This window comes from Excalfactoria chinensis, chromosome 10, assembly GCF_039878825.1.
Source record: "Excalfactoria chinensis isolate bCotChi1 chromosome 10, bCotChi1.hap2, whole genome shotgun sequence".
Taxonomy (NCBI): Eukaryota; Metazoa; Chordata; class Aves; order Galliformes; family Phasianidae; genus Excalfactoria; species Excalfactoria chinensis.
Window position 1 is genome coordinate 740945 of NC_092834.1, and position 22816 is coordinate 763760.

Sequence of the window (22816 nt, forward strand, 5' to 3'; positions counted from 1 at the left end):
TAACCGAAGTTGGGGAGAGGGGAACTATTTCTTTACATGTCCTCCTGAGAAAGGGTTTGCAAAGCATGCTTTGTGTGAGTATGAATGAAATGAGTTTTTCTTTAAATTCATCTTTTGTGTTGTTTTTCTAGCAAGAGATACCATGAAGAGAGGGCAGCCTGAACAAAAGGTGAGGCTTACTGTGGTATCCACTAAGGCTGCTTTGTGAGGAGGCGTGGGAGGATAAATAGTGAAGTTTCTGTCTTCTGTAACACTTATTCTCTTTTATTTTCCTGCTGTGTGGGGTGAAGCCCAGAATGATTTTACAGCGTTAGGGCCTGGCGTGGTGTCTGTGTTAACTTCCAGTAAATTTCTTGCTGCTGGGGCTGAAAATGAGCTGAGTGAGCTGTGGCTGAATGAGGAGCAGGTTTTTGTCTCACTGGGGCATCTTCAGAAGCATGTTGTGCCCTCAAGTAGTTTGGGGGCATGTGATGCTTTTACAAAGGGATGTGATCAGGGGGGAATGAAATCAGCTTGCTTTCAACTCTAATTAAGTGGCATGTGTATTTCTGTTTGAAAAATACTTGATGTGCAGATTTGCTTAGTATTGCCTCTTCCCACCCCCAAGCCCCATTGGATGTTGGAATGGAACCTGGATAAATGTTGTCAGAATGCGCCAGGAATATCTATTAATGCTTTAATGTTGCTGTAACAGATGAACAATATGTCACAGAAGTGGAATCGGCTGCATGCACAGGAGGAGGTGAATGTCAAGCTGTATCAGAAGGAACTTAATGCTCAGGTAAACAAGAATAGTTTCTGACTTATGTATTCCCATATGTATAATGAACCAGGAATAAAAGGCAAGATGTGGTATTAAGCACTAGCAATTCCATTTAGGAAGATCATACATATATTGCTGTTTACTTAAAACTTAATTGTGTGAGTAAAGTGACAATTATGAAGATAAGCTGTACACTTTTCTTTGTCATAAATACTTCTAAGACATGAGGTGAGGGTCGCTCTTACCCATCTCTTAACTTTTGGTGCCTACTGCTTTCACCTGTAGTAAGATCTTGGGGTCACAAAACGGGAAGATGCTTTAACATTCTTGGGAGCTGTGTGCTTGTCTCTCTAAAGGTAACTTGCATCATAATTGCTCTAACTGGTATTAATTTTCTCATCTTCCTATTGTGTCATTACAGTTTATGAAAAGGTAAGTAACCCTTTAAGCTATGGGGAGAAACCCACTGGGGTATTTGAAATTCCTTTTTATTACAAAGGATTAGGACCTCTAAATGCAGCACTTCTGTTTTGAGCTGAAGTAGTTTCCACTATTCAGAAGGTGATTATCTAGCAGTGGGTTAATGGGTTTTGTTTGGATGTAAGCACTGTGCTGACTGCAGGCCTGAAGACCTATAATTGCCATATAGTGATCTTCTGTGCATTGCTAGGGTGACTCTTGTGGTTGCTGGAACAGAAGTCCATTCAAGTTGCTATGCTTCATACCAGTGAGGCCTTTTCAATACATACACTGGGTTTCAGGACCTGTTTTAATACTAATTACTGTTACATGTTAATAGAAAGCTGCTCGAGTGCTTTCAGCATTGATTGTAATCTTATTCTGCTTGTACTTTCAAAACCTGTATGTACATGAGGAGTTACCTAGGGACAAAAAGCTTGGAGACCCTGAAAGTTGTGCTTATGTGAACTTCAGAATGAGGCAGAGCTAAAGTAAGGCAACAAAATCATAGGGGCTTCTTAAGCCAGGCTTGTTGTCATTAACGACTGTTAAAATTCTTGCTACAAACTCCTTAGTTTTCCCTGTGTGAATGTGGTGTATTTATTCTGCTTGCTTTCTTTTTTTTTAGGAATTGGAGTTAGAAAATCAAGATTTGAAGGATCGGGTGAGAGAAGTGCAAGAGGAGCAAAGGATGTTGTTGGATAGAATCAGCGGGCTTCAGCTGCAGTTAACTGAGGTAACACCATTAGTCTTAACAGGGTTACTGCACGTTACTTCTGTAGGTGTTGCTCTCACTTTCTTGTGCTGCAAGGACCTTCAGTCTGTAGTCACATTCAAAATGTGAGGAGATGCTGCACCTTTGTCTTCTGCTCCTCGTAAAGTTGAGCAGTAGCATTTATGGCCATATTTTATAACTCAATAAGAACCACAAGGCAGTCTTGTCTATTGTAATTCAGAATGCAAACTTAACTTACCGTTTTGTAGCTGTTGTGCATGAATGCTTATCAGAGCCATTGCTGAATTTCCAGCAGTTACTTGAAGTAACAAACCCATCAGACTCTTCGGTTGGGGGAAAAGTGGAGGGGAAAACGGATTGTCAGTTTTGGTTCATTATCTGAAATTTAAGTTTCTTACAAAACCAAACCCAAACTGCCCCTGCTTTTTCCCCCTCAAAACAAACACTCCCAACTCTCCTCCTCTGCCTCTTCATATTCATGTTCTAAAATCAACAGCTTTTTACCGAGAAGTTCTGTTCTGCTTCGGGGATGTATAACAAAAATGTATTCTGTTCTTCTGGTATGTGTGTCAAGAGACTGTGTTCTGTCAGCTCCCTTACTTGTTTCTCTCTTGCTGGAGGTTAGGCCAGTGCAAGGTGGGCACTGTATTGGGAGCATGTAGGATTGGATGCTGGGTAGACTCATCAACTCATGTAGTGTGTAAGCCCCTTAAAAACAATACTGAACAATGATTTGTGGGGGGATTTTTTGTTATTTTTGCAGGAACAAATGTTTGCAGATGATCTTGAAAATGAGGTACGATATATCACCTTAATGTCTAATAGAACCACGGAATAGGGAGAATGACTCTTGAGTTTAAGAGATGGTATTTAAGGCTATGGAGGAAAGGAAAGCTATATATAAATGTTAAAAGAAGTATCTGCTGATGTGTAATCAGTTCGTAGAGCTGTATGGTATTTGCATTGCTACAAATGTGATCTTTATTTCACCTTAAAAGCAGTCGTAGTATTGTAAGCATCTGTTGAAGTAGTGACTTCCATTTATTTGCATTGCATTAATGAAACTATTGCACGTGATTTTAATACCTATTTCCTTGACTCCTTCAAGACTGTTCTTGTAGAGATGTAGTTTTGTAGCAGAGTTTTAGCGTAAAGGATTGAGGTATTCTCTCAGTGCTGATTAAGTTCTCTTTAAACCACTTTTAAAAGCTACTTATCTTATGAATCTGGCCATCCTCGTGGCTTCGGCTATTTAGCACTTTCTGTTCTCTTTCAGAAAGATGAGTTGAAGAAAATCCTGACTGTGAAGGAAAAGCAGCAGGAGGAAAGCTTGAGGACTATTGAAGCTCTGAAAGCTAAACTCAAACATTATGAAGTATGTGAACTGATTTGAAGTGCCATACAAAGCAGATACTTACTATAGTCAATACTTAATCTTTAGTTATTGAAAGTCTTGAGTTTTATCTCATGTAAAGTTTTCTGCCTTTTAATCTCTAGCTTAAATGTGATAAAAATTCGGTGCAAACTTTCAGCTTTTATTTTTTTTATCTGTTGTAGGTTGACTTAGTGGGATCTGGAAGTAACTTCAGTAACAGTAAGTGTTGCAGTTAACTCCTAAAGCTTGACATGCCATGTTAGAGAACTGTTTGTTCCTCTTCTTTGTCCTTGCTGTCGACTAACATGCCTGTCCACACTTCCTGCCTCAAAATACAGATATTGAGGTGTTGTAGCACCCAGCTAAGACTCACACGTGGCTGTTTTTGTGAAATCTGGGTTGTCTTCTAATGATGTGAAAAACAAACCAAGTGGGATCTCTGCTTCAAGAGCCCTTCTGTTCTTCATATCTTAAACACCACAAATTCTTGCTTGTCTGTGCATTCCTTCTGCTGGACAAGGCAGCCGTGGTCATCGTGAGGGCTTCAGCAAGGGGAAGTTTGAAGACAACTTTAAGAATAGTGTTTCAACTTACTCTTCTGTTAGAAATGATTCTGTTTCCAGAAATGGACATCTTTCACATCCAACTTGTTTGCAGGCCTGTCCTGCATTTGCTTAGCTTAAAATATTACTGAATCTGTTGTGAAACACAGCAAGAACTGTTTGCTTGCCTGGAAGGTTTATCTGGAGTGCAAAAGGATACTTTTCCATGCTGTATTCTATTCACAGGTAATTCCAGGCAGCCTTCATGGCTCTCTTGCAAAGCAGCGCCCAGCCTGGGCTGGCAGGGCTATCTTTCCCTTTATAGGAGTTTGTCCAGGCTTCCTGCCTTACTTAATTTAATCAGTGGTGTTTTAATACCAGGTACTTGAACACCAACCTGCAATGTAGCACAGCCCCATTATAAAGAATACAACTGGGAAGGAAAAACGTAGTTGTTGGGATTTGTGCAACTGTTTCTCAACTAAATGCTATTTGCTTTGAAAATCTAGGAAAGGAAGATTTACTTAAGCCAGGTCAAGTGTTTGCCGTGGAATCACAGGTAATAAATATTTTACTACTGGAATTCAGAGATGGTTATTATTGGGGAAGCTAAATTTTCTTATAAATGTGCACCTATTAAATTGTTTCTGTAATACTGGCCTTGCTGTGTTATTAACTGCTGGTGCCCTCTAGGGTTGTGTATATGACATAGCTGTAAATGCTGCAAAGACATCAGCACTGAATGGTCCGTAATGGGCATTCTTAAAAAGGAGCCCAACAGAAGCCTGGGACAGCTGTCATAGTGCACACTGCAGTTGTTTCTCCTCTCCCTAACTTTTTTCTGGCTCTAAATTCAGTTAAAATCTAGACTATTTTCCTGCCCATTTTGTTTGCTGATAGCAGACCGATAGCTGATAGCTACCTTCACAAACTGACCAAGCAAAAAAAAGAACCCAATGAAATTCAAACCTTATCCCAAGTCAGAATTAAGTGGCTTTAAGCTGATCAGGTCTGGAAGTGACCTGAAAGTAGTAAGCGCTTGGAACGTGACCAAATCAGTGCTATGGAATAGCCACGATGGTTGGCTGCAAAGTAAAGGTTGGTACTGAAGAAAATGTAGCAAAACAGTGAGGCTTCTTACTTTATAATAACTTCTAAAACATTCTTTACTGGGTAGTAATTGAAGTGACTGTTTTCTTCAGTCAGTGTGGAGCGAAGGTCCTGTTAATTGTGGTGTACTTGGTATGTCCCAGTGCTTTTTATCATTGTTTTCATGTTTGATGGCAGGGACACGCTTAGAGTAACTTTACATATCTTTGAGCAGATATGATTAGATGTGAATAATGATGGGAAATAAAACACAGGTACAGTACATTCATTTTAACATCAGCAGGGTCTGACTTGTAAGCAATAACTAGAAGTATAATCAGAGCTTTTATTGCTGACATGATACGGGCAGGAATAGATCAGTGTATTTCTTAAGGGGAAAAAAAACCCACTAAGGAAACAAAACATCTCAGAAAATGTTATGCTCATCAGCATAGAATCACAGAATTGTAGGGGTTGGAAGGGACCTCTAGAGATCATCGAGTCCAACCCCCTGCCAAAGCAGCTCCCTACACCACATTGCACAGGTAGGCGTCCAGGTGGGTCTTGAATATCTCCAGAGAAGGAGACTCCACCACCTCCCTGGGCAGCCTGTTCCAGTGCTCCGTCACCTTCACTGTAAAGAAGTTCTTGCGCACATCCGTGTGGAACTTCCTATGCTGAAGTTTCAGCCCATTTCCCCTAGTCCTGTTCCCACGCACTACTGAAAACAGACCAGCCTCGCCACTATGGCTCCCACACTTCAGGTGTTTATAAACCTGGATCAAGTCCCCTCTCAGCCTTCTTTTATCAAGGCTAAACTGACCCAGTTCCCTAAGTCTCTCCTCACAGGGGAGATGCTCCAGGCCCTTCACCATCTTTGTGGCCCTCCGCTGGACTCTTTCCAAGAGATCCCTGTCTTTTTTGTACTGGGGAGCCCAGAAGCATAGGTTTAATGTAGTTATGAATATGACAATGCATGAGGATAAAACTTGTCACACTTGTAAGCATGCATCTGCTTTTACACTGATTTATCTTCAGTCTAGGTCTATGCTGAGACCCCTGGAGCTGTCCTTGCCTCACCAGTCACCCAGTTCAGAGAGGGAAACATTAAAGAAAGAGCTTGACAACGTGAGGACTTGCTATGGTGCAGCAAAAGAAGAAATAAGCAAATTGCAGAGAGAACTGTCTCACAAGGTATCGGAATGTAAAGCTTTGGCATCAGAGTGTGAAAGAACCAAGGAGGAATCAGATGGACAGATAAAACAATTGGAAGATGCTTTAAAAGATGTGCAGAAGAGGATGTTTGACTCAGAAGGCAAAGTTAAGCAAATGCAGACCCACTTTCTTGCTCTGAAAGATCACCTGACTAATGAAGCTGCTTTGGGAAACAGCAAGCTAGCAGAGGAGCTGAAGGATCAGTTGAAAGAAATGAAAACAAAGTACGAAGGAGCCTCAGCTGAAGTGGGTAAGCTGAGGAACCAGATTAAGCAGAATGAATTGCTAGTGGCAGAATTTAAGAGAGATGAAGGAAGGCTGGTGGAAGAAAAGAAGAGGTTGCAGAAGGAACTTGTTAAGTTGGAGATGGAGCGAGATAAAAGGGAAAGAAATGTCGTGGAGATAGAAGGGCAGCTCAGAGAAACAGCAGCAAAGTTAGCACAGTCTGTAACTTCAGAGAAATTTGAAAGCATGAAGAGTTCGCTGTCAAATGAAGTGAATGAGAAAGCAAGAAAGTTAGCAGAGATTGAGGGAGAGTGTGAAAAACTGCGGGCAGAGATCTGGGCTTTGAAAAGGGAATCTGACAGTCAGAATCACAGAATCGCAGAATCACAGAATTATAGGGGTTGGAAGGGACCTCTAGAGATCGAGTCCAACCCCCCGATAAACTTGCTAAAGCAAACTAAACTTGCTCAGCACGTGAAGCCAGAAGATCACGAGCAAATGAGGAGTGGCTTCGAGCAACAAAAGGAGGAACTGGAGGAAAGGATTTCTGAATTGTCACAGAAGAATCAGACTCTGCAGAAGGAACTGGAAAGATTTCAGGCTGATAACAAGATGCTTAAGCAACAAATCCAAGTATTAAAAACTGAAATTAAAAGCCAGAATGTGCCTTTAAAAATTCACGAGGAACTGAAGAAAACAAGTGATGTGACTGTTGGTGATCTGACCAAAAAGCTTTTTGAAATAACAAGGAAATATAATGAGAGCAAAGCAGAAGCTGAGCGTTTGTTGGTGGAGAAGAACAGCTTAAGTGAAGACATGAAGCGCTTGCAGGCTGTGTACCTGTCTCCAGAGCAGCACAGAGAAGAGATGGAAGCTTTAAAATCTAATGGCATTGAGCTTGAAAAGCAGCTTGCCGAGCTTCAGAAAAAATATGGCGATGAACAAGAAAAAGTGTGCAAACTGGTCTCTGAAAACACGGCCATTAGAGAGTCTGTGAAGGATCAGTACGTTTTGGCTGCAGCACATGAGGAGATTAAAACCGCTTTGAATAATGCACTGGAAAAGAGTAATAAGGAGTTGTCAGATCTGAAGGAAAAGAACGAAGAGAGAAAGCAGGAGTTTATGAGAGTAGATAAAGAAAATGGGGCTTTGAAAAATAAGGTGAAACTTTTACAGAACAAATTAGAAAGCGAATGTATAAGTTTGAAAGAGCATGATGCTAAAGTGACTGCTTTGAATAACAGTGTGCGAGAGCTTCAGGAAAACAATGCTGCAATTACTGCTGAATATAAGAGGAGTCGGGAAGAGATTTTGCAGTTACACCAAGAAATTGAAGCCCAAAAGAAGGAACTTGACACAATTCAGGAATGCATTAAGTCAAAATATGCCCCAGTTGCCTCCTTTGAAGACAAAGAACAAAGCTTTGAAGCCACAGTGAAAGAATTAAAAGCACAGTTGCAGGAACAGATGCGGAAGTGTGAAGAAAGTGAGGAGGAAAATAGGAAGTGCAAGGAGGAGAATGGGAAGCTCAAAAAGGGCATTATGTCCATCCAGAATGACTTGCAGCAAAACTATGTCCTTGCTGAGAAATGCCACGGAATGGAAAAGATGTTTGCAAGCAAAATGGAGGAGCTGAACAAGCAATTGAGAGAGATGCTGCAGAAATATACAGACAAAGGAGATGAGAAAGATGAGCTGAAAGAGAGCGCCAAGCAGGGTGTCGCTGTGCAGGCTCCTGTGGGCAGTCAGCATCTGCCTGTGGAGCAGATTGATGTGTTGAAGAACGCTCTTGGGCACACTATAGAGGATCTAAAGGAAGCTCTCAGAAGTAAGAAGGAATGTTACGATAAAGAGACACAGAAAGTAGGAGAACTGCAGCAGGAATTGTTGGATCTGAAGAAGTCTTCAGTGCCTTTGGTAGAATATACGAAAATGAAAGAAATGCTGGAACAAGAAATCCTAGCAACAAAAAACAGCTTGAAAGAGAAGGAAGGAGAAAGCCAAGTTAAAAGCGAGGAAATCTTGAAGTTGCAGGCTGAGATTCAGTGTAACCGACAAGCTCTAACAGACCTGGAGAGCAAAGAAGTGATTGACTTATCAGAATACAACTCCATGAAGAGTGCTCTGGAGGCCCAAATTAATACCATAGCTGAAAATTTGTCCAGTGTAAATAAGAAGTATGAGGAAGCGTGCGAGGAGGCTTTGCAAGCTAAGAAGAGCGAGCGCTCCTTAAAAGATGAGAAGGAATCGCTCCAGTTACGGAGCTGCAGTATTGAGCAAGAAATCAAGGAGCAGAAGGAGAGGTGTGATAAATCACTGATGACAATTATTGACCTGCAGAAGAGAATACAGGAGTCTGCAAAGCAGGTGGAAGCCAAGGATAACAAGGTATGCTGTCAGGTACTTAATGGGCCAAGCCTCTTCAGTGTGATAGCAGTGAGCTCTGTCAGATGTAGCTGCTTAGCTGTTCAAGCATGGCTTTGTGTGCTGGGTGTTTGGTACCCAGGACTGACCCAAACCCGTGAGCAGAAGTCCCAGGTATCTCTGGCATTATGCTGAGTTTTTCTAATTCCTTGTTGGTTTAGAGTATTCATAGTATCATAGTATCATAGTGCGAGTTGGAAGGGACCTTAGAGATCATCGAGTCCAACTCCCGGGATTCGAGCCCTCTAGTGTAGCAGAGCAGCAGTTTTACCCCTTGCGCCACAAGGGGGATTCGAACCCGGGCACTGGTGTTGCAAGCGGCGGTTCTAACACCGTGCGCCACCGGGGGCACACAATTTGTGATGAGATGGTGAGCTCTATAACTTCTATAGCTTGGTGTAATACAACAGAACTCATTCTTCCACTGGTTATTGGTCACCTGAGTGTTTATAGCTCTCTTTTAAATACAGAAACTATTCTTGCCTTGGTTTCATGTATTGTAATTAAAAAACAAAACACTTTTTCAGGAAGTGAGGCCTCCTTAAATGAGTTTGTGCTTCTTTTAAAGATAACGGAGCTGCTTAATGATGTGGAACGATTAAAACAAGCTCTTAATGGCCTGTCTCAGCTTACGTACACCAGTGGGATTCCTGCAAAGAGGCAGAACCAGCAGGTAGAGATGCTCCAGAACCAAGTAAAAACACTGCAACAACAGCTAGCTGTAAGTAATTGTGCAAGGTGTTGTCTGAAATGCACGAATGTTGCTTGTGATGGTTATGTATAGAAGAAAATGCATGTATGGTCAGTAGGACACTGGGGCTGGTTGTGAGTTCAGGCTTTGGGAAGAAGTAGCAGTATTTGTAAGTATGCTTTTCTTCTTTCTTTCTCCTTTGCTTCTGTCTGCAAGCCTGTCTGCTTGCTTCTGTGCACAGGAGTAGCAGTGTTAGGAGCTCTTCCAGATGAAACAGGAAATACTGCCATAGTTCATGCTTAGACCATTTCTGTGTGCAAGTTCTAGATTCATGTTTTGTATGGAAAAAGACCAGTCGTGTGTTTTCTCACTCTAAAACAAAGTGAGATGGTCCTTTATTAATGGATTTGGTCAACTTTGTGTTCCTTTGTCTGCAAACATTGGGAAGTGTGTTGCTTATCGTTCAGACCTAACAGTAGAGGAGAGCGCTTCACAGTAAGAGCTGTGATATAGTTTTTGTACACACACGTGCATGTCAGTGGCTTCTGTGACTTAAAGCTGGTGACTGAAGCTGTGTGTGTGAGCAAAGTTAGGTGTCAGTGAATCTGTACAGAACTGAAATGTAAGGTGAAAATTTCCCTCTTTTCTTGATTAATGGAGGGAGTGTAGCTAAGTTTAACCTTGACATTTTGCTTTGACTAGTATTTAGATGTTAGTGCACAGAACCCAACCCAGAAACTTGGAGTAAGGTAAGAATAGATGTTAGTTTGATTTCATCTCCTTGTCTTCCTTTTTACAGGATGCTAAAAGGCAGCATCAAGAGGTAGTCTCAGTTTATCGGACGCATCTTCTTAGTGCTGTACAGGTATGACAGTCCCAAGCTCAGACACTTTGTCATCTGAATTTATAGGTTCTCAAGATATTTCTGGCCATCATATTGGAAGATCTTATGTAAATGATGCTAATTTCAAGTTTGTTTTCATGCTCAGAGTTTAATTTAGAATTGAACGATCCAGGAAAAGAAAAGCAATACCACAGCAGTCTTGCAGTGCTGACCTCTTAGCATTCGTCTCCAGTGTGATTATATGTAGCTGTAGAGGTGACGGTGTTGGGTGATGCGAATGTATTAATTCTGCATTATCCCAGGTAATGCTGGAGGGAAGTCACATTAAAGCTGGAAAATGGAATGCAGGTCTATTGAGTGCTTCTCTCTGAACAAAGAGCTAAGCAATTGATTTCACTATTGTGGCTTCAGATACATAAGCACGTAAAAGTAGGACTGCCACAAGAGCAAGCTGTGGCATCCAGTGAACAAGAACGATGTATTTTTTTGCCCATACATATTTTCATACGATATGCTGCTGTGTTGGGCAGGCAGTTCTTTTTCTCATGAGAAAACGGTATCAGGATTCCTAAAGGACTTCAGAGTTGTCCAGTGGTGGAAATATGAGTTGTGACTTCTGAGCAATTTCGAAGACCCTCCTAATGTTGTCTGTGTATAATTGATGTTTTGTGAGTCGTGTTTGTTTTCCTTTGTAACTGAGTGTTTGCTTGCTCTAGGGTCACATGGATGAAGATGTCCAAGCTGCTTTACTACAGATCATTCAAATGAGACAGGGGCTTGTTTGCTGACATGCTTAGTGCCATTGCTCTCGAAGGCTGCTGCAGCTTGTAGGAGTGCTGTGATTTACGGTAGTGATAACCTTTGTGAGTTTTATGTTATTTTGATTACTATGGCTGTAATTGGAATTCCTGAAAGTTACTCCATGTATGAAGCAGCTTATGAAGCCAAAATGTTTTCTTCCAAAGCAGTAAAGTAGAGCTACAAGGTCTCAGATCTGGCGCTCCTTTCAGTAGGTTCCTAAAAGACGTGGAATACACTTTAAATTTGGTGTACGAGCTGACTGTCAAAATGATGACATGGTAGTTAAATAATTGATGTCTGATTGACCACTTCTTAAAACAAGGCCTGTTCCCAGAAGCTAAATCCTATGACTTGAACTCTCATGGCGTGGTTGAAAATAAATGGTGTTCAAATAAGCTTGGCTAAGTATTGTAGCTGAATAACTCTTATCCAAAAGAGTGGGTATTTTGTTTGTAACTGGAACTGATGGTGACTATTACAATGTGCTTAGTAAGTCGGCTGCAGAGTTAGATGGAAGGTATTTAGGTATGTGCCGTAACTTGGCTGGCCAAGTTATAGGCTTTGTTTAAATAAATCTGAAGATGCAGTGTCTTTTGCTTTTTTTATTTTATTTTTTTCCAGTAAGACTTAAAAATTGGGTTTTCCATCAAAATAACCTTTGTCCCCCACTTAAGAGACTTGTAATGAGTCCTCTGTGGAACTGATTGCTGTAGGCTGAGGGATAGGACTGGAATTTCATGGTTTGCAGAGCAACTCCTTTTTTTTAAAGGCAATAGTTCTACTTGGACACAATTTCATTCTTCATTAGCCATCATATGGGTGTAGACCGAGCAGCTCAGCAAGCTGTACCTGAGATAATTCACTTACTGGATTTTCAAACACTATTCCATGAAAGTTTAAGCTATTTTCCTCTTAACTGTAAATGATGTACTATAATCTGGTAATTTATGGGGAAAGATGCAAATAGTATGATGAATGAAATGAGAGTTTTTATTTGCCTGGAATTTACCTGTTAAAACAAGGTTTCATTATATTTTTTTTTAATTGAAGGATGATATTTCCATGTGTGAGCTTTGTAACAAAAAATATGAAATCTGGGGCTACCTAAAGTCATTCAAAAACAAGATGTAAGCTGGTGTTCTAATAGTGCAAGTACTGCAAGTACTCTCCATGGCCCTGTTAACTTCGTGCTACTCAGCTGGAAGCACTTGTTTATAACTAGCAAATAAGAACCTGACAGCCTGAAGCAGAGAAGACAAAGCTGCCTTCTCTGTGCTCTCTGAAAAACAAGGCCTGAATTTTGGAGTGCTGAATTCCCTGCTTCATGTTAATTGGGCTCCCCTACAAGCTCTATTTCATTGGCTTAGGTCTTTGTTTTCAGTGATATTACATTTGTTTCCTTCTGTGTCCCTTTTTGGGCAGTCTCATAGAGTTGAAGAGACAATTGCCACATAGAAGAGGATATGCAAAGTGATGGATGTGCAGGACAGCTATATTACATAAATACACTTAATATATTTACTAAATATGTCTGTAGTACAACAGATCTACTGCTGCTTTCCTTTAATTTCTTAGAGGACTATTACAGAAAGCATCTCAGTATATGCACATTACTTTTTAGCCAAATTCTTTTATGATTGCATTACTTGAAACTCTTATTAGAGAGAAAGTGACTGTTTTGATATACTAACTCTGGCATATTTTGATACCGTATGTTTCCTTATTGAGGGAATTCCATGTATGTTTTTCTAAACTTCTCCTATATTGCATTAATAAAATGTTTTCTTCTTTTATTGCAGTGATCCATTCTGTGAAAGGTAAAGCCATGGAAATAATTTGTCAAAATAGTCTGGGTTGTGGAGGGTATCGAACTCGGCTGAACGCTCTTGAATCCCAAGTCACATCTATATTTCAGATGTCTGCTAGGGTATTTTTTCCATGTCTTTTCAGAGTTCTTGAGTCTTCAGTGTTAATAATTGCCTCAGCACTTCTACAGATGTTCTTCTGCTTGGTGTAGGCTTCTCGTGGCTTCTTGTCATGGTTTTATTCAGGACGGGTCATCACCTGAACGCAGGATCTAAGAAACCTGAGTGCTGGTGTGCCATTGCTTCACTGTGTGCCAAGAGTTTCAGAGCCCTCTGTGCCTTTTGCACCCCATCTGATCTGCTGCAGTTCAGTGCTTACTGAAGGATAGTGGTGTTGCTGTTGATCTCCGCTTGCTTCCTGCAGCAGCATTTCTGCTATTCCACAACCCAAAGAGCTCCTGGGGCTGAAATAAAACCTTCTGTATAACAGCTCAGATGTGCACATTGAGGGGCTTTCCTCTGGAGGAGTGGTAGCAGAGCTTGTGGCAGCGTGATGGCAGCAGGCAGGTGTGGAGCTGCACTGGGATGCACTGATTACCTGTGTCCTCTGGGGAGGAGGGAATGCAAGATGGTGAGGAATGACCTAGAAATGAGGAACTGAATTTCCTCGGGAACAGTGCAAGTCAATGCAGCATGTTTGAGCTGGCACATACCAGTAATACTCTTTTGTTACCTTAGATTTGATGATGCTGTAAAATCACAGCGTGTCAGGAACTAAGAAACGAAACTTTGCGTTTGGGGGTTTAAATAGGTGTGGATTACTGAAATACTGTACGAACGTGTCGGCTCAAACTGAACGGACGCAGCTCTTGGCAACGCCGTGTGGCAGATTTTTTTGGGTTCAATTGAATCATGAAGGTGAACGTAAAGTCCAGGCTGTGTCTGCTTGTCAGCACAATTCCCATGGCTGTGATAATCCACGTGTTTGGTATAATCAAGCAGGAGGTATCGCCTGTGCAGTGCGGGCAGCTTTCCATTTTACATGTTCGTGGGCAAACATCGCTGATAAATGAAAGGGAGAAAATGAGAGGTCACAAAAATGTCAGATGCAAATGAAATGCATTAAAGAGGTTTGAGGGATACTTGACGAGAGAGATAGCGATCTGTTACATGAAACGGGAAGGCAGCGTTACAAGCAGCTTATAATTGATTGCTGGCAGAATGTTGCTGTTACGTAGCAGCCCTTTTTAAAGTGGGTAAATGACTTCTGAGTAGCTGACTTGGAAATATGTCTGAATCCTGGAATGCTTGTAGAGATTACTGCCTTCTTAATCTAATGCGCGTATTGCTCTGCCAGCTCAGAAAATTAACTTTAAAAAGAAAAACACACACATAATTCAATCACAGCTATTAGATCAGATGGATTTTGCATTAAGTGAAAAAGATGTCGAGCATTTAAAGCATATTCCATTGAAGCTTTGCTGTTGGACTTGGCTTTCAAGCCAGCACTCTGCTGTGAAGAGTATTTACTTCTGTGTTTACAGAGTATCTTGGATGATGGGAAAGGAATACGCTGTGAAGGAAAATTGGACACGAAAATGATTGTTATCATTTAGTGAGTAGTTTCATTATTAGTTTTGCACTTCATTAAGTGTTGGCTCTCTTTTGCTAATATGCTTTTAGAATGGGGTGGTGATGGCTTCAAAAAATTCACTGCAGGGCATTGAGCTGGAGATTATAATCTAGAGAGTATATGCAAAAGTCAGAAGGGCTGTTAGAGGTTCCTTGTGTTGGGTGTAGGAATTATTCGGGGGTGTGAGGACGCTCCAGGCTGGTGTGAAGTTGCAGTGCGTTCTGGTCATGGAAGGCTTGAACAGCTCTTGAGCTTTAGGAAACGTGTGGGCTTGGAGCTGGGAACTCCTGCACAGTTGGCTTCAAAAAGCCTGTAAAGAAAATGTTTGCAATGAGAAATGCTGTTCTGACCATGCAGCTGCGTTTGGCCTTCCTCTGAAGGAGGGGATGGAGGATCGATTTGGGAGGAGTGAAATGGATTTTTTTTTTCCTCAAAAATGAGGATTTCCCTGGGGGGAAAAATGTCCAGTTGTGGATGGAATGGAAACCCTCTCAGAATATGGGAAAGGCTGGAGCTTCAGGGGAAGAGCAAGAGCTGCCCTGTGTGTCCCTGTGGGGAGCCAAGGAGTTATAAGTGATGTACTCGCTGCAAGCAAGTACAACAAACAGGATTGCTTGTTCTTTTTGCTTTGCTTTTTCTTAAGAAATCCCCATGGAGTGCTATGGGCCTGACTTGGAATGGAGGCACTGCAGAATGCTGATGAGGTATTGCAGGGATGCACAAGAAGTGGTGGGATGGGTGGTGAGGGGTGATACTAAAGAGATGGAGATCTGTTGAGTAGTGTTTAATAAGCTGGAATCCTATGTGTTTTGGAGTTAGATGCAGCATCAGCTTGTCTGATGGGGAAGATGCAAAGTTGCTGCCGTGTGGTAAAGCTGGAAAACCATGGAAACTCCCAGCTGAATCTCACAGTGTAACATGGGAAGAAATGCTGAAGTCTTTCATTCGCTTCAGGAAAAGAAAAAGGGAAGTGCATGCACTTGCCTCTTACATTTCAAACACAAGGTGAAAATTACTCTGGGATACTTGCCTGTGCTCCAGGGAGCCTGCTGAAATGATGCATGCATAGTGCTTTCTAATGCCAGTATCTGACACATTAAATACAGCTTCAAAACGAATGGGCCTGACTTGTTCAGTGCACTTGGCAAGGCACAGGCCTGGCAGACCAGGGTGCCTGGAGCTGCTCCTGGCTAAGCATGGAGCTGCAGTTCTGCAGGGCACAGATCAGCTGCAGCGCCTTGCAGCAGTGCCTGCGTTCTGCCATGGAGGGTGAGGTGAGCAGATTGCTTTTCCTGGAGTCCCTCTCAAACTGCATAGTGATGGAGAGCTGCCTGCTGCTCCCACGTGCCCTGTGGGGCAGGGAGCTGGAAGAGCAGGGATTGCTGCTGAATGCAAGTGGGACCTGAAGGTTTTCAACAGGGGAATGTTTGGCTGCAGGAATGCAGACTTAAGGCACAGAGCATAGCGCTGATCTTACAGGAGCTCTAGGAGTTCCAGTAGGGCCTGGAGTTTTCAAATGATGTGTTTGTTTTCTTCTGCCTAGGAAAAAAAAAAAATTGACCTTGTCATGTTTGAGGCATCTTGGGCTGCTCACGTCTTGCTCTGATCTGAAGCTCACAGTTGTCAAATTCCCATAAATCCTAATAAATGACAACTATGTGTACATAGCTCAGCTCTGAAGTCTGACGCTCTCAAGCTGTTGGACTCTCTCTGGAGGTGCTGTGTTATCATCCACACATGCAAGCAGTGGGCGTGATGCACTCAGAAAATATGGGACCTCTGGCACTCGTGCATATTTTCGTACAAGAAATCTGAGGCAGAAATGTGGCAACCCTATCCCGGCAGCTTCATCTAGCCCGGGGTTGTTAAAGAGTCTGTCACGTCCTACTGCTGCTAAAGTATAAAGAAAATCAATGGGGCATTTAACTAATGGCAAGCTGTGATAAAGGGAGTTCTTTGGTAAAAAGCAAAAACCTGCAGGAGGTTGGAGCGGGAGGAGCGGAGTCTGATTAAAGGGTAATGGGGTTCCTATCACTTCAGGCTTACGTGGGGAGCGGTACGGAAACTCACGGCTCTGGGCAGCTGTGCAGAATCCTGGCAGGAGATCTGTCATGAGTGAGGGTAAAAAGTGAGCTGAGAGGAGGGGGTGATGCCCCATGGGCCAAAGAGGGATCTGGAAAGCTCTTGAAATCCCTGCTTGTCTCTGTAAATAAGAGGTGGGGAGATGAGCTCAGGCCTCCTGCAGGGGTGAGTGATGCTTGGCTGCACTCAGAGCATGCCACCATCCCAAGGCTGTGTTGGGACACCAGTGCCGAGTGTCACCCTGTGCCATAGCTTGGTGCTGATGGAGGAGTGCTGCGGGATGTCACTGCACGTCAGCCTGGGACTGAGGGAGAGGACGAGGATGTGACATTGTGTGGGAGCACTTAGCTGCATATTAATTTCTGAGTGTTTAATCTGCTTATTCTCTTGAGCCCTTCTTGAGCAAAGAACTCTGCTGGGGATAAAGGAGGAGTGATTTATAGCTTTAAAATTATCGGTGCTTCAACAGATCACCAGCTTCAGCTTGTATGGCTTTCTTGCTTTGCTTTATAGATGCTTCTCTGGAGCTCACGCAGGCAAGGCTGTGTGCAGGCATTTGGTGTCGTCCTTGCCAGAACCATGACCTTGGACAGCTGAAATGGGATTACTGAAACAACAGCCCCCTCCACACCCACCAGCACAGCCCTCCTGCCCCCATTCTCATCAGTAAGCTCTGCCTGAAGCCTTGCTTGTGGCTTCCTATCAAGCACATGATTTAGAAACTTCCCAGGTCACCTTTGCAATATCTCAAATGCAATTGATGGGGAATCCAGGGACGCATTTTAAAGTAAATTACACGGAACAAATAAACCAATCTGCTTCTGAAGTACTCGTGCCTTTGAAAACGCTGGCACTGACTGGCTGCTTTTTTAAAAGGATGTTTGTATTTGTTCTAATTGAGTTGACCTTTGGAGGAAAACAAACAAACAGAAAACATCCCAGTGCTGTGGGGGTATTTTAGGAGGTGTCTGTTCTTAATCCCTGCCAGGCCGCTCAGACAGCTGCAAGAGTGAGGAGGGTGTTGAGGTTACTCTCTTGCATGGGGCTGTTGGTTGTACCCAGGATGTGGGCTATGGCAGCATCTTGGCCCCTTGCTAGCCTGGAAGAAGAAGCCCGTGAGGTGGTTGTTGTTGTCAGGACTCTTTTCTTCTGCTCTTTATCTCCCCACCTTTTGCATCTCACCCTGCTCTTAGCCTGCCGATCCTCTGGCAGAGCTGCTCCATTCATCGATCGCGCTGATGTTCTCCCGGGGCTGGCAGGACTCACAGCAATAGCTTTGCACCGTGGGCCACGTTCCAAGCATTTCTGACTGAGTTAGTGATCATTAACAACCTGTGTCTGGTCCATCAGATCACCTGGCAGCATGAATTTGCCTGCCTCACTGTGATGCTGTCATCGTGTTTGTCAGACGAGCTGGAACTGGCAGTCCTGAGCTCAGGCTGGTGCTGTGGTTCCTGTGCCAGCTGTGGGTAACAGATGGTGCCTGCTCTGCCATAACCTCTTCTCTGCAATCAGATAAGGCAAGGCTGAGGACAGAGGTTACCTGATTGGGCACAGAGCCTAACAGGACAAAGTTAACGTGCCAGTGCTTCTGGAATGTGTTTGAACCGGGAGTTTCTACTGGATCAGCGTATCTGAGCTGCACGCTTACAGTGTGCTTTTGGTCTGGAGAAAGGAAGGCTGAGAAGTGGCCTTGCTGCTGTCTGCAGCATCCGAGGAAGGGGAGCAGAGGGGGGTGCTGGGCTCTGCTCCCTGGTGGAACACGTGGCAGCAGCTCAGCTGTGCTGGGGAAGTTCAGGCTGGGCGCTGGGAGAAACTGCCTCGCTGTGAGGGTGCCAAGCACTGGGACGGGATCCTGGCAAGGTGGGTGGTGCTCCGTGCTGCCAGCATTTGGGAAACGTTTGGTCTATGCCCTCAATAACGTACTTGAACTTTTGGTTAGCCCTGAGGAGGGCAGGCAGTCGGGCTCAGGTGGTCTTTGAAAGTCCCTTCCAAGTGAACTATTCTCTTCCATTAAAGCACTGCTAACAGAAGGCCTTCAGTGACCCTGTCTCTGGCTGTTGCGTTGCCAGCAGCTTTTATTCCTTTCCTTTCAAGAGGAGGATCTCACTTCTCAAGGCCGACTGAGATTCAGAGATGTTTTCTGCCATGGAGGTCTGGCGCTGTGCTTTTCCACTTTGCTGCTCGTGAAAAAAGCACTGCTGAGTTGAGCAGTTTCTGGAGGATGTGACAAAAGCCCACTTGGGCACATGGTTATTCTGATGGCACTTCCCTGTGGTAATGAAACTGGCTCTTGGCATCCTTCCTGGGACCAGGAGGAGGCGGGGATGGCTCATGTTTTCTAGGCAAGCTAAAGAATCATGAAGGGCTCGAGATCCTGGCTAGCAAACCTGCTTATTCAGCCAGTTTCCACTGGGCTGCTGGGGAGAAATAAGGCATCTTGTGTGCCATATCAAGCTGCTTATTGCATTTGTCTCTGTAAGGTGTGTTCTTTCCCAATAGTTTCAAATACATCTAATTGAAATGCACTCACAGAGTTTCTGCCTGTAGGCTCTGGCAAAGATGTTCTGCCCTGTGGCTCCGGGTTCTTCTGTGCCAGCTGACTTTCTTAATTGATAGCATATACTCTGCACTGACACAGCAAGCCATAAACTGCAGCAAGTGTCCCAGGGAGGGAAATCTGGCAAGAGGATTCTGGCTCTGCCTCGATACAAAAGCACATTCCTGGGTAGGCATTATCGGGTGTGTTCCCATCTGACTGGGGGTGCTCTGGAATTTCTGTTGAAATAGAGATGCCCGGGAGAGATTAAAATTGCTGCAGATGGGTTTTCCTTGGGCTGCAGAAGGGATGTGGACTCTGCCAGCTGGCTTGCCTCATCAGGGCAGAACACGTTATGTGACTCATCGATGTAATTCTGGGAACGTGCTCTAGGGGGATAGGTGAGAAGATAGGAGCGTACAACTGTTCTGAAGCTGGGTCGTAAGATAGAGGGCTTTAAGCTGGGCCATTTTGAGTTATTGGGGCTCAACGTAGAATCCTCAGGGACAGGGGAGCTGGTGAGTGTGGAATTGCACAGCACCCTGCCCTGTGCCCTCCCCATGCAAGCCAACATCCAGCTCAGCTGCAGCTCATCTGTGAGACTGACTCACCTGTGCTCCTGGAACAGTTTAGTGTCTGAAGCAGTGACAAATAGCAAGGAGGAAGGTGTGCTGCCTTACTGTGTCTGGGATGGCTGAGTGCTACTGGGTATTTAGCTAGGAAGGAAGATGCCTGCTGTATGGCACGTTGTGTACAGCTGGCCAAAAGGCGTTGTGAAGGAGAGGTTCTCCTCTGTGCCTTCGTGTGGGCACTGCTCTCAAACGCTCTGGTGCTTGCTATGGAAATGTTAGATGGCTTGAAGGGGTGGAGAGGATGTGGGAGGTGCATTCTTTCAAAAGAGATGCGTAGACGTGAAATGAGAATTTCCATAAGTAATTCAGGGGGAAAAAAGGACTTTTGAATGCTTAGAATTATTGGCAATGTCTTCCCCTAATTCAAGGGTTCTGGCTTCTGGCTGCTTTGGGACTACTGTGGTCTCACACCGTTGTTGCCCTTCAACACAGACACGCTGTTCTCAGTGCTTGCTGCCTGCATTCCTCTATGCTCGTACTGCTCTCTGGGTGGTGAGGCTCTCCCAGGGCTCTGGCAGTGACTCAGCTTCATCTCCTCGGGGTGTGCTCCTCACAGCCTGCCTTGTTATCTCTTAGCAATCCCACGCTGATGCACAGAGGATCCATGTGTGTTGGAAGCAAGCTGGTACAGCGCCTTCAGTGCTTGCTCTGTGCACCTTCCTCTCGTACCCTGCCTTCATCCCAGCTTGTTCCCAGGGCGAGGCATCAGCTGCCGTCTGGAAGCACAGCTGTTGTCCTTAGAGGAATCAGTGTTCTTATTTCAAAACAGAGATCCAACCACAACCCCCCTCCCCAAAACCAAACCTCAAACCCGCAGCCCTTGTGGGCAGCCTCATGCAGTCTGACGGGGGCGATGGTCTCTGTGAGATCTTCCTCTGCTTTCCCATTCAGCTCCATCATGTCAGCTGCTCTCTGAACCTTGCTCTGAAACGTCGGTTGGGGGTTGCCCCCATTTCAGTGCTCTCTCTCATGCTGTTGCTTGTGGGCTTTGCTGTATAGACCAGGCAGCAGAAATTGGGGGGGGAAAACCCACAAAAACCAATCGAAACACACAGATTCTGTAATTGCTTTGGAATCTGATGAGCAGCAGATGGCTCTGTGCTCTTTGCAAGCACCCAACCTCTGCATACCAAGGACTAGCTACGTCATGTTGTTCAACAAGCCACAGAAATTATATTTTAATCCAACCTTGCTTCCCCCTTCCTCCTCCCCCACCCCCCGTGGTTTGTTGTTGCACTCAGTAGCTTGCCATAATGCATTTCGTCCTGCCTGCCTCTGATTGGAAACACAAGACACGACTTCATTACAAGCTCTATGGCTTCCCCCTACACTTAACATACCGTACAAATTGTTTGCTCAACTTTGGCATCTTGCCTCAGAGGAATTTTTGTCATTTGAAGGTTTTAAATCAGCTATTTGAGCCACTCACAATTGTAAATAATAGCCTATTAGTTTATAAGAGACATACTTGCTGGCATTTCAAACCTCTCAGAGGGATCACACTGTCTTGGAAACCCTGTAACGCCTGTGGAACTGAGCGCTGTTTAAAGAAACCCCCAACCACTGCCCTGGGAAAATTCATTTATAGAAAAGAAGTGAAACGAATAGATGTTTTTAGCCACATGTTACTCATTTTCCTTTTATTGCTTTAACATGTCTTCACTGGAACACGTTACCATTGGAGGCTGCTGGTGCCAGCTGTACACCTGGCTCAAGTTGGAAAGAAATGGAGTTTGGCCTTTCATCTTCACTGTTTTCTGTTATGATTGGAACCGAGGGTTGGCCCCAGATCAGACAAAGGGTGAGCTGAAAACCTTCCCCAGAGCTGGTTTCTAGAGGAAGCCTTATAGGGCTGTGTGTGGGGGGTTTGGCTTGCTTTTCTTTTTTTTTCTTCTCTCCCTTTTTGGAGCTCTTGTATTGAGTTTATATACTGGCAGAGGCAGGAAACCATTGTGTACAATATGGCAAACAGAGCTAACAGGCAGTCAGGCCAAAGGCTATAAATTATTATTTTAATTTCTTGGTTTATGGTTTCTTGTTGACTCCGGATCAATAGGAAAAAGATGCGTTGAGCCACCTCTTTTAATTAAAAAGGCTTCTGTGATTAGGCTGTAGTGAGGGATGAAGAGGCGCGTGAAGAGGATGTGTCTGGAAGCAGATGGTGGTTTCCAGGGGGAGGAATGTTGCTTTCCCCTGCGCTGTATCAGTCGCTCATTTTCTAGTGGCCAAGTTTCTGGAGGAGCTGTGGGAGAAGCCCGACTGCAGTGCAGCACACTTCAGCGAGCTTTCTTCCAGCCTGCTTTGTGTTTGCATCCTCACATCCTGAGCCAGCGGACCTTGTTTCCCATCGAATGAAAAAGCGCCCTATTTTAGCAGGCTCTTCTGCTTACTTTAAAACAACTCCAGCTTCATTTCGCCCTCAGCTTGGGCCGCTTGCCCCATCGTGCTGAGAAATGGCTGGCATTTGGTGCCTAACAGGTGCAGCAATATTTTTCTTTCCAAAGAATTTCCAGAGTGAAATGCACATCTGTAACAAAGCCTGTATTTTTCTGCTCATCACCTTCAGACACGGCCGTAATTAAATGCAGATATTAATACCGAGGGCTACTTTGTGTTCCATAATCCGTAGGAGAACGACCCATTGCACGGCGCTTGTTTGAAGTCTTAGTTAACCTTTAATCGTTTGATGCTGAGTCTGGCTTTGATTTGCGCAGCAGAAAAAGTGCATTTTGCAAAGCCTTCAGGAAGGAAACATGCCAGCCCCACGGCATTTCTCATCGTGCCGTGGATGTTACTTCCAAACCCTCTCGGGGCAATGCTGTGAGCGGTGAAGGCTTTTTCCATTCCTTGCTTGCGCTCTGCCTCTTGTAAGGCAGCATCAGAGCAACGACTGAAGTGCTGCTAACGCTGGAAGGAGACCTGGGCCGGTAGAGCAGGATGGCGCGGGTCTCAGATGTGGAA

At 44.1% G+C, this 22816-nt stretch overlaps 1 protein-coding gene across 2 annotated transcripts in view; it reads left to right on the top strand.

Annotated features, from left to right (window-relative positions):
- The window catches only part of UACA (uveal autoantigen with coiled-coil domains and ankyrin repeats), a 71209-nt gene that overhangs the window by 14324 nt on the left and 34069 nt on the right, over positions 1-22816 (top strand). The window contains exons 9-19 of one of the 2 annotated variants that reach the window (XR_011904888.1): positions 132-169; positions 695-781; positions 1851-1958; positions 2722-2754; positions 3235-3333; positions 3516-3552; positions 4385-4434; positions 6003-8792; positions 9397-9549; positions 10319-10384; positions 11080-11226. Coding sequence is in view for 1 of the 2 variants with exons in the window: in XM_072345904.1 (XP_072202005.1) it covers positions 132-169; positions 695-781; positions 1851-1958; positions 2722-2754; positions 3235-3333; positions 3516-3552; positions 4385-4434; positions 6003-8792; positions 9397-9549; positions 10319-10384; positions 11080-11151 (3533 nt within the window). In the remaining variant the exon portion in view is untranslated. Of the gene's footprint in view, positions 1-131; positions 170-694; positions 782-1850; positions 1959-2721; positions 2755-3234; positions 3334-3515; positions 3553-4384; positions 4435-6002; positions 8793-9396; positions 9550-10318; positions 10385-11079; positions 12958-22816 lie in introns of those variants that run through there. The other variant, XM_072345904.1, reaches the window with a different exon arrangement.